At 41.2% G+C, this 12,116-nt stretch overlaps 1 protein-coding gene across 27 annotated transcripts in view; it reads left to right on the forward strand.

The window, feature by feature from the left end:
* The window catches only part of OBSCN (obscurin, cytoskeletal calmodulin and titin-interacting RhoGEF), a 1,809,553-nt gene that overhangs the window by 524,577 nt on the left and 1,272,860 nt on the right, over positions 1-12,116 (forward strand). For 25 of the 27 annotated variants that reach the window (XM_085628811.1, XM_085628818.1, XM_085628815.1 and 22 more), the window contains 2 exons: positions 9,990-10,256; positions 11,184-11,450. The exons of 1 other annotated variant lie outside the window; for it this stretch is intronic. In XM_085628811.1, coding sequence (XP_085484937.1) covers positions 9,990-10,256; positions 11,184-11,450 — 534 coding nt within the window. The remainder of the gene's footprint in view (positions 1-9,989; positions 10,257-11,183; positions 11,451-12,116) is intronic. One more of the 27 variants, XM_085628839.1, reaches the window with a different exon arrangement.

The following is a 12,116-nucleotide window of genomic DNA, read 5'->3' on the forward strand; positions in this document are numbered from 1 at the left end:
TATAAATCTTTGCCCCTTTAACCTGATCCAGCAGCTGAGAAATCAAAGGCAGTGGATACCTATTTTTTACTGTGACCTGATTCAAGGCTCTAAAGTCAATGCAGGTGCAAAGACTCCCGTCCTTCTTCAGAATCAAAAACAAAGGCGACGAGACAGGAGATTGAGAAGGACGTATAAAGCCATTTTTTAGATAATCGTCCAGATAAGTCTTGAGGTAAAGATTTTCTGCTTCAGTGAGCGCATAAATACGACTGCACGGAAGGACCGCTCCTGGTTCTAATTCAATCTTGCAGTCGTATTCACGATGAGGTGGGAGCTTCTCTGCATTAGATTGATCGAATACGCTGGTTAGATCTAAATATTCTTCTGGAATTTCTTTCAAATCCATGACGCAAATCGTGTTTAACTGAGCCAAATTTGTTGCGGGAGAACCAACTAAATGAACTCTTTGTCCATGAAAACAGTTCCTTTGACAATATGCAGAGGACATCTCCACAGTGCGTTTCTCCCAATCGATTTTTGGGTTATGCTCAGTTAACCAGGGTAAGCCTAAAATCAACTGAAATTGAGGAGCGTCGATTAGATTGAATCTTAGATATTCTCGATGTCCTTGTATCCCAATTAATTCGATGGTCTCGGTTTCTTCTGTGATTGGACCAGAAGTAAGAGTTGAACCATCAACTGCCCGGACCACCTCCAAATGTTTCTTTTTAATTGCGTGGATTCCAACTTTTTTGGCATACTTCAAGTCACAGAAATTGCCTGTGGCTCCTGAGTCAATCATCACAGATACATTCTTAATTTTAGTATATCCAAATTTCGCAGTGAACGACACAGATAAATGTGGGGCTGCAGACTGCAAGGTGTTGATAACTTGTTGGTGTTCCGGAGTTGTCTCTTTTTTATTTCCCACCAGGGCAACTCCCTCTACTGATGGGATCTGTCTTTTAACCCCTGATTAGACGTGGGCTTCTTGGGACAGTCCTTCAAAAAATGACCAGACGCTCCACAGTACATACACAAATTCTTCAATCTTCTCTTTTCTCGCTCTTCTTTGGAAAGAGGACCTCGAATGGATCCTATCTGCATAGGTTCTTCACTTGAACTTGACTCTGACTTGTTAGCTTCTATCTTTGCCCTGTCTAATCGTGGAACAAATACACGAAAATCTCTCCTTTTCAGATCTTCTCTCGAACAGACGATGTTCTATTTGAAGCACCAGATCAATGAGTTCTGAGACGTCTTGCGGTCTGTGAGGTATTTGTGCCAGGGCGTCTTTTAGCTCATCCTTTAGACCCGATAAAAAATTGCAGATCTCTTACTCTCGGGCCACTCTGTTTCCACTATTAATTTGTTAAATTGAGCAATGTAGGCAATTAATTCTCTGTTTCCCTGTTTAAGATCTAATAGCTCATTGTCTACAGTCTGATTTGCAGTTCTCCTGTCAAAATTCTCAAAAATTCTTTTTTGAAGAGCTCATAATCATAAAGAACAGGCTCATTGCGGGAAATCAAGGGCATAGACCATGCAGCTGCATCACCGCTCAAGTAAGACAGCACGAAAGCAACTTTAGCTTGATCCTCTGTGAAAACCACTGACCTACATAGGAAGTGCAAGGAGCACTGCGTTAAGAAAACTTGGGCCTTATGAGGATCTCCATTATACCTTTCAGGATTTGCCAATGGAACAATGGGTGAAACTGAATGGATTACTTGTGTGGCAACCTCAGCAGCTGTTTTGCGATTAGACTCTAAACCAGGAAGAGAGGAGGAACTGGCAGCTAATTCATCCATTCTTAGCCTAATCATATGTGTCTCTTGTTGTGATCTTTTAACTTCTTCTCTTAAACTCTTATTCTCCTCTATAGTCTTGGTTAGCTGAATTTGTAAGCCTTCGAGAATTCCGGCCAAGGCCTTCACATCCAATCCTTCAGCCATTCTCAACTCAGGCGGCAAGGTGCTGGCACTTCAATCTGTCAAGATACCAGACTGAACCGCAGGAGTCGAGGATGGTCCCAACGCCCCTCCGCTGCTACACCCTCCAGAGCAAGTAAATTCTGGAATGGCGCAACCGCAGGGGGGAAAGGGGAAGTGGACAGAAAGAGAGACTGCCTTAACACGAAGACTCAGAATGCTTCTTCTGGTCTCCACTACTCTGCTTGGGTTTGGATACTCAGCACCTGTATAATGACAATGCATTTAACATTCTACTCTAACATCTCTTAAATACATATATATATATATATATATATTAGAATACAATTATGAAATTACCCATTTAGTCAAGGCTTTTGCTTCTCTCTATTTTAACTTTTCTGAGGTTGTAGGAGGATGAGTATACTGTTTTAATGTTCTTGTAGCTTGGATGCCAAGAAACTCTCCTCTGAATATTACAAAAATAAAGTCTTGTATCACAGCAATGAAACAATGAAGAAAATTGTTGTACCTTATCTTCTTGCTGAAATATTAGCCTCTTGAACTGCTTACCAAAATGTTCCACTATGCTTCTTCCGAAGAAAAGAAGGTAATTAGTTATGCAAAATATTTCAGTTAGGAGAAAACCCCTACTAGCGCGCTAGCATAAAAAATGTTCTTCACAAACTTCTGAACTTGGTTAATGTGCAGTGAAACCTTCTCTTGCTGTTTAGTGGAAAAGTGACTACTAGAAAATAATTCTTTCAAGGGTTTCAGTGTACACACATTAACACTGAATGAATTCCTGGTGAAGTCCAGTTTGACAGGAACCTCATAAAAATGATGAATGCCAGATGCTTGCCTGAATGTCTTTTTCAAGTTTAACTGAATGCGCTTTAAACTGTGGAATTATTATTTCCTAACTTCTCTTGACAGGAACCAATTAGGCATGACCGGGTTTAAATGTCTTTTTCCAGTTTTACTAAATACGTGTAGAAAATATCGAGAAAGATTACTTAGCTTTTCAGAGCCAAAGCAGTGACAGGAAATAGTCGAAAATACAGCTGAAATCTTCTTCCAGGAATTTCTGTCAGAAGCCAGACTGCAGAGAGACGTTATCGCGTCTCAAATGTCAGTTAAAGTGCACTGAGAGTTCGCAGCGCGAGAGCTTTTCATCCAGCTAGAGGGCGCAAGGGTCAAAACACTAGACTGCTGACCTAGCTTTATCGGTCTTGACCTGATTCTTTCTCCATTTTGCTTCTGAAGACAAATGACCCTTGTCTTCAAGGTTTGACTGGTTGATGATCGTAATCTCCTCCATCTTGGGTATTTGCTTGCCTTTTTGAGCTCATTACTGATTTTCCTTACCTGACCTCCCGACTTAATTACTACTGCAGAGGTCTTGACAGGTGGCCAGTCCCGTTCTGCTAGAAGTATGTCATAACCCCTTGAAAGATGCTCCCAAAAGAGTGCTTTCACTTTTCTTGGTATGTATCCCTCCATCAGGAGTGTTATTTCATATAACCTATGTGGAGCGCTAACCCTGGTGTCTACAGTCTCAACTTGAATGTCCTCATTCAAGTCCACTGTCTCCAGAAGTCCCTTCAGGTTCTGGCGAGCTATTGTTACTTCTGCTGCGCTGTCCAACATTGTCTGATCCCATTCTCCGTTCTTGAGTTGTGTTCTCAGGATCCTCGGCATGTCGTAACTTCAGACCTGCTTCTTTCTTCTTGGAGAATTGAGGTTTCTGTTTGTTTCTCTGAACGTGTTGATAGTCTTTGGACTGCACGCGTTCTTCTTTTCCATCTGACCATCCTCTTCTTTCGGATGTCTGTGACGATATCTGAAAGGTACGAGAGGAACGTGTATCAGTATTTTGGTAACTGTCAGGTTTCCTCAAATTATCCCTATTCCTGAGGTTATACCTCCTTTCAGAGGGCTCCTTTTGAGGAGACCTACCTCGGGATTGAGAATCTTTCTCTTTAGAATGTTGTTTGTTATTTTCCCACTTCTTTTTAGAAGAGGTTAGGATTGTTTTTAATAAAGGCCTTTTCAGGACTTTCAGACAGTTGTGGTTTAACTGGTTTCGCTCCTATAACTGACTCGGCCTAATTCTTCATAGGATTTTTCAATTATTCTGGCTAGTTCTTGTGGTTGTTCTGTTACATCAAATTCCCTTAATTTCTGGCGGATTGCCACTGATGCTGCTTCTCCTTTAATATTAGATAATATTATTGTTGAAACCTGGTTGAAATTTTTCAGAAACTTCATACCTAAATTCAGAGCAGGCTCTGCCCCGTATTCGTTTTTAATTTGTTTCAGGAGATCAGGTATGGTGCAGTCTTCCAGATGTAGTGTGATCCCCATTGGTAAACAGATTGTTAGAATTCTATGTTTCTCATAAGGGCTGGTATTGGGAAATACCGCTTCAATCTGAGTAATTTTCTGAGCTATTCAGAACGGAATTTGTTCACGTTTTGTGGGCATTTTACCCATGGCTGCATATGAAGTCTGTGGTGTAATTTTTAGCGCATTCCCCTGGTGAGGGGTTTGTCTTGGAATGGCTATTGTTGGTTGGACTGTGAAAGTCCGTATGACATATTGAACCAATTGTCTATATATTTTGATTAACTCTTTGAGTTGAGCAAGTAATTCTACGTCTGACATTTCGTCAATGTCCGAATGAGGTGTGTAGCCAACTAAAATCGGCCATGTTGCTCCTGGTCTACCTAGTGGACCGAGCCTGGTAATGTGATTGTAATGTTTTAGGGCGCCTTTAAACCAGAGATTATGTTCCTGGTATGTGGGTGGAATTTCAACATCCTCGAAGGGAATATATTCCTCAGGTGGTTCATCTTCTTTATAGAAGTGAAACACTTTTGTTACTGGATTTGATTCTGGGAATACTATCCATGAATAGAATACCTCTGTCTGGTGAGATTCATGTGCCTCAATCACAAAAACTGCTCTACCACCTCTTGGTGTTAGGCCATGTTTTATAATATTTAGAGTGATGGCTCTCCTTAAATTTGGATGGATGTTTATAACACCCTCATCGGTTTCATTAAAGCCTGCTACGACTTGGTCCGCCGCAGCCTCTGTATCAGACATTTTGTTTAATGAAAAATGTAGAACAAGTTTCAAGGAAACAAAGATAAGGTGCACAGTATTGTGGAACACTGGGTCCTTCAATGTTGAATAAACCAAACAGCTAATACATAGGATTTTTGTCCTACTCAGCTATGGCGGATATTATCCCTACCCACTCCAGACATCTTATGGAGTATTATGAGTAGGGGTCTCTGAGAAAAGCATGACTGAGTTACTTCAGTATCTAGCGTTAAATTAGTGCCTTACCAAACCGTTGGACGCCATGTAGTGTAGTTCCTATTTTCCTGATAGGCCCTGCTCATTGGAATAATATACACTATAGCTTTGACATAGGACTGAGGTCAATATGTCTCTATTGAGTACATTAAAATTAATTACGTGTGTGTGCCAGCTAACTCAGAGGCCACTAGAAACTTCTCGAATAACCAAGAAGGATTTAGTTTCTGACAACTGCATAAACATGACAACTTTCTTTCCCTTAGAATCGGAACAATCTCAGAATCGTGGAAACAATAGATAACAGTTTCACTCATTCAATCGTGCATGCTTCGTTTCTACAGTTACACAGAAATAGATAGACGGGCGTTTCAATAAAAAGGGTTTATTGAACAGTCTTATTTCTCGTGCAAGAAAGAGATATGAACTGCTACAATCGTAAGACAGAATGCGAAGTAAAATATGTACAGCGTTAGCAGTAAGATAAAAAAATACTGCAATAGCATGTCGTGTAGCTATGACAGATATTCATAAAATACATTCATAAATAACACAGGCTAAAATGTTACTACTCATCTGATGCTTCTAGCTAGTTCTACCCCAGTGTACCTAACCTAAGTGTAGTACGAGGTAAAGAAGTAGGTGCTGTTTGTCTATAGTCTAAGTTCGCTATAGTTGCCAAGATTTGCCAAAAGCCCCTCTAGGTTCTAGTCCGCTCCATACCTTAGAATGAGTGAGGTTGGAATCTCTTTCCGAGTCTTGATCTCTAACACCCCGCAAGGGGAGTCAGAAACACTGGAGCTGGATTCTCTGCGAGGAGGATGACAGCGTCCGGTCAGTGTGTCAGGCGGGGACTTGACTTGCTTCTGAACTTGCCGTGGCGAGCGACGTCGTGCAAGTATGCAGTCGTACCGTGGTTTGCCATGGTGAGTGAAGGTATATTTATACCTTGATGGTGTTTAGGAATGCCAGTATTGACGTACAAGTAGGGCATAAGAACGTCATGAATGAACCCCTAAGGAATAGATGTTCATGCATAATAAATGAGTTCTTGGAGAAATCAATATCCAAGCAAGGGTAAGTCCTAAAGGCTTAAGGGTTTGGTTTTTGTGTCGTAGATGAACGGATGTAGATAATGCCTAAATAAGAGTAGGATTTCTATGCCTAAATATGGGCAATGCGTATTGTGCCTATATAAGGACATAAATCGGGAAACCTATATACGGTATCTAAATCAACACCCAACAAAGTAGCCCCTTTAAACATGCCTCAGGCCTGCCATTGCAGCCTGTATATGCAGTTTTAAACTGTCATTTCAACCTAGCATAATAAACTTTTTGGAAGGCCTAAACCTTCCTTTTTATTACAGATAAGTCACCCCTAGGGTAGGCCTAAATAAAAAAAAACATAGGGTAGGGCCAGTGTGTTTAAAAGTTGGACCAAAACGTTTACGTTTTTCATGTCCCGGTTGTGAAAAGCTCTTAAATGTGTTTTTCACTACTGCAAGGCATACCACTCCCATTGAATAACTTTGGGTTACCTTATTACATTTAAAAAGTGATAACTTTCAATTAGGAGTAGGTAGGAATATTGAGTCTGGTGTCTAAAGAATGGTAATTTAAAACCTTCCTTAATGCTAAAGTTGGAATTTTAAGTCACTTTTCTGAAAATGTCACTTTTAGAAAGTAGTGGTTTCTGGCAGTTGGTGTTTGTTTATTGCTCTCAGACAGTGAGACAAAGGGCAAATAGGTGTTGTAAGGAAGGGCAATCTATGATTTGATGGGGGCAGACCTATCACCTACTACACTTGCACATCACAAAGGTTCTCCCTCAGCACATTTACAAAGGGCTTCAAAATTGTCTTTTGTGTCCCCAGACAGGCTGAGGCCAGGTTCGGAAGGCAGGAAATTCCTAGCACTTCTAGAGCTGAAGCCCTCCAGAAATTTGTCCTACTTTAAAGCTGGCATCAGGTATAAATAGACTCTGTTGAGTCTTGCCCCCAAGTGGGTCCACCCCAGTTCTGGACACTTGGAAGTGGGCCTGAAGGTGCTCTACCAGCCCAGCAGTGGCCTTCTGGGTAGATCCGACGAGTGCAATGCATCTCCTCGTAGCTCCGCATCGGAACTGACTCTACACAATGCATCTGTGACGCAGGACATCCTATCGCAGTCTTTAGCTGCTCGGAACTGCCACTGTGTGACGCATCCTCAATGGTGGACTTCGCATCACAAGCTCCCATTGACGGCATCTTCGACTATGACACAGTTCACAGCAGCACAGCCTGTGGCTCCTCAGAAGCGCCAGTGCATGATGCATACTTGACGCAGGACTTCGTACCACAAGCCCCCCATCGACATTATCTTTGAAGACAACACAGGACCACGCATCGCAGGCCTCAGCTTCTTCGGAACCGCTGCTACGTGAAGCATCCTCAACACAGGATCTTGCAGCGCTCCACAACCAGGATTTAAAGTACTTTGTTCAGAGGGCCTAGCTTGGTCCCTGTTTCCAGCCTGCACTCCATCACATGCAGCCTGAAGTTGTGACTTTGTCCTGACCCAGTGTGACCAGATCACCACTGTTTGCGCTTTGTGCTTCTAGGCACTATTTTCACTTAAACCTTTGAAACTGCATAACAACAATTCTGCTGATTGGATTTCTGTCGTTTTGGTGTCAAAACATTTATTAAATTGTACTCTATTTTTCTAAAATGGTTTGGGATTTTTCTTGTGTTATGTTTTCACTTTATTATTGCTTGATGTGCTGCGTAACTACTTTACATATTTCCTCTGTGTTAAGCCTGACTGTTTTGTGGATGGTTAAGCAAAGTTAATTTGGTGTTTGCTTGTGTCTCACAGAGATAAGAATTGTCGTTGCTGCTGGAGTAAGGTTTCTCCCCTCTCAAACTACAACTCAATTTCTTACAGTGACATTCAAAATATGCAATCTTTCTATTTGTTTAATGGGACTGCTTCTTTGCTAGCCCCAAAGATATAACTATAATGTTACAAATGCTGTGTATTTAACTGATACACATTATTATCAATAAATAATTCGGTATAGAACTTACACTACATGTTTAATTGTTATTATTTTTGTTAAAAATGTTTGATATTTGTAAAATGACAATGCCACTTATCAATAAGGTCTGGATTAACTTGAGTTGTAACAAAGGGAGTGCAAACCACATCTTGCTACATTGACAGATCTCACTTACACTTCATCCCGGTGTTCAAGTGAAGACAACTGTGGTTTATTTCTAAAGCAGAAAAGGAATACTAAGAGACGAAGAGGCAGTCTTCTAACTGGGGATCAAAACGTAAAATCCGCTACCCACCTCTGGTAATGCACGTTTGAGATGCACAGAACCATACACTTTACATTGATCTTCATAAGCTCCTGGGTAATGCACCTGTAGAGACTGAAAAGTAACAGAGATCCTAGACATGCTGCCCGTGAGGGCAAGGTATGCTATCTGGAATTTAAATCTAATGAACGGAAACCAGCAAAGGCCTCTACCATAGGAGTCAGTGTGAGCTCTTCTGCAGCTGATCAATGGAACTCTGGATACACTGTTGACTTCAAAGCAGCTTTCACTTTCTCCTGTCATGTAATGTGTCAGTTTTTATCTCGTGATGATAGATACCATGCGAGCTATCAAATTAATTGCACTTTATGAAGGTCAGAGGCTTGTTCTTGCATTGCAAAGAATTTGTACTCGTTGACTCTCGTCTCCCAGACATCTTACTTGTGATGTCACTGAATGGATGATAGTGCCAACAACCTCCTAGGACCCATTTATACCTGTGTAAATGCTCGACATATGTACATATTCACTTTATAACCTTTTTTGTGTTTTTTCTCTTCGCTGTCATATTTTTTCTCTTAAGCAACCCCATTTTCCTACCCTGCGTTATTTCTGTTCTTGGTTCCCTCCTCATTCCCAGCCTGGATATGAATTTACTGCTGGTGGAAACCTCTGACATTATCCAGGATGGGAATGTGCCTTAAATACTCAAGGGAGTACGTTTTCATGAATCTTCTCTGGAATACCAGTTGCCTCCCCTCGTGAGGAGATTTTCTCACCTGTAAAATTACACCACTCCAGGAGTATGGGTGATGAACTCCATGCAAAATGTTATTTTACTTTGTAAAACAAAGACAAAGGGGCACCTAAACTTAACGTAGGTGCACAAATAGCTTTAAGTAGCAGGACCTTGGTGCCCTTGCCGATAAGTTAGGGTAGCTGCTGCCCCCCCACCGTTTGAGTTTTAACCCTATCACTGCTGTTACTCTCCTTCAGTCTCCGGGGTTATGAAGACAGAGGAAGGAACGTCATAGAAAACTGGATTCTAACTTCATGTTAACAGTGAACAGTTTCTGTTCCTTTTCCTAACCCCTCAGCAGTAACGAGGATGTTGAGGGTCTAAATATGGCAAATTGAGTTAACTTTGAGATCCTTTTTTGGTATCAAAAGGCGCGCTGTGTGACTTACACTACTCTCTTGCATTGTGGTGGATAAGTGGCCATGCTTTGCTCACACTGGTCTTTCATGATATTTAAAATATGATTCGTCATGCTTGTCACACTTGACTCTTAACCAATGGCATGTTAGTTTTAATAACTCCATTCTGCTGTTTAATTTGCAGAGAATTACTTACAGTTACCTATTCTGCCCTCAGTACAGGTGGTTCTTGTAAGGTTTCTTTGTTTTTGGTGCCTAACCCAAGTGTCCCTTGTACCTTGTAGCTTTGCCGACACTTTTCCAAAAGGAACTCCAGAACCAGGAAGCCACAGCGGACAGCACCGCAAAGCTCAGCTGCACGCTCAGCAAGACTGGGGCAGCGGTGCAGTGGAGAAAAGACGGTGTACTGCTGAAGGCCGGTAGGAAGTATGAGATGGTGCAGACAGACCTCACTGCTGAGCTCTTGGTGCACAGTGTGAGAGCTGAAGATGCAGGAACCTACGCCTGCGCCTCAGGAGACCAGACTACCAAAGCCACACTGACTGTCATTGGTAGGGGCTGCTACTTTCATACATCCTTAGTTCCTGCGTTTTGATACCTAACAATGTTGGTCTTGTGACGTTTCTTGGAACAGCTCATCTATAATCTCCCAATTTCTGTGGCCTAAAAACTCTTTGCTCAGTCTTGCTTTTCTTACTCACTCATTCCATTACTAAATGTTAACTACTCTTCATCTATTCTACATCTTCATCTACTACTACATCTATAAATGATAATACTAATCTTCTGGAATGTGCATTCTTTTTAAATGGAGGAATTAACAAAATATACTCTTTTTATATGCAGGTTCATTAACCTATTGTGATTTACTTTAAACCTAACCACTGACGTGAAAGGCCTTGCCCTATCACAATCTTTTTTACTTTTTTCTTTGATTTTCACGGTCTTCCCACATGACGTTCACCTGCGGTTGCGTTCACAAACACTAATCTCCCTCTTTGTATATACACAGCATATTTCCAATAATCATGTTTTATGACCATGTAATGCCATCACTGTAAGGCATCAACTTGTGTTTGGCTTCTGATTCATCTGTATGGTGTAAATCCTATGAACTGTAGATTTTGCCAACACTACTAAATTTGTAGTTACACTACATAGACATATTATTTTTCTGTGTATGTATGAATACAGATTTTGAGCTTGCGGTTCATGAGTTTCTATTTTCATTTTCTACATGGTCAGGGAATTTGGCATAAGTCATCTTGCTCTACTTCCCTATGCCAAAGTGAAAGGGCAGGAATGCACCATATTTATGCAGTATGGCGTATTTCTGTCCTTTCTCCCTGTGCTGGTGCCGTTTCGGCTGCCTATCGCCAATGCAGGCACCCATGCACTATATATGAATGGGGCTCTGCCTGATAAAGATATAGCTTTGTACCTTGGTTAACCAAAATAATCTGTTTACTCACATCTAGCCCTGCCAGCTCTTTTCAAAGAGGAACTGCAGGATGCAGTTGCCACTGTAGATGAAACAGCCACACTGAGCTGTGAGCTGAACAAACCTGATGCACGAGTGGAATGGAGTAAAGACGGCAAGCAACTCCACGCGAGCGATAAACATGTGATGAAGCAAGCTGGTGCGGTGGCTGAGTTAGTGATCCACCACTTGGTATCCGAAGATGCTGGCCGCTACACCTGTAACACTGGAGACCAGACAACGTCAGCGACATTAACAGTACATGGTAGGTAAAGGACATCTTGCTCCTCATACATTGCATGTGACATGAACACTAGAAGTCATTGATGACTGTGCCGCTTCTTGATGAGTGACTGATCTCTGCATGCTGGTGTCCAATAACAAACACTTAGACATGTATGGAAATGTTTATCGTTGAATATATCTCATAGAGATAGAGATTTCATAAAGAGAGAAATATTTCTATATCAAGAGATGTCATAATTGCCGAAGCTCAAGTTTTTGTGACTGTCCCCAAAACCCTAAGATTACAATTTAGGAACATGGTAAACAAGTTATCCATGACGTGCTTTATATTACATGTTTATTTACGTACAAATGAGAACAATTATTTTTTTCACCAGGGAAAGATCTACTGAAAACAGCAAGGGAAATACTGGAGTGTCCTACTTAATTGTGTGTAGTGAAAAGAAGATAAAATAATTATTAAACTGGGTATCAGATAATACAGACTATGCTTTTTTTTTTTTTTAAATTAAGATTTTGCCTCTAGAAGGAGAGGTCTGCTAGCAAGGCAGAGCTGGAAATAAACATATTTGCAAATAAGAATGCTCAGCTTTTTTATACAGAGGGTTGACTATATAATAGACTCAGTTGATCCTCAGAAATTGTCAAAGCTGCTGCAAGCCAGGCAAAGCTAACAATGCTGCGG

The sequence above is a fragment of the Triturus cristatus genome, chromosome 10, assembly GCF_964204655.1.
Source record: "Triturus cristatus chromosome 10, aTriCri1.1, whole genome shotgun sequence".
Lineage (NCBI taxonomy): Eukaryota > Metazoa > Chordata > Amphibia > Caudata > Salamandridae > Triturus > Triturus cristatus.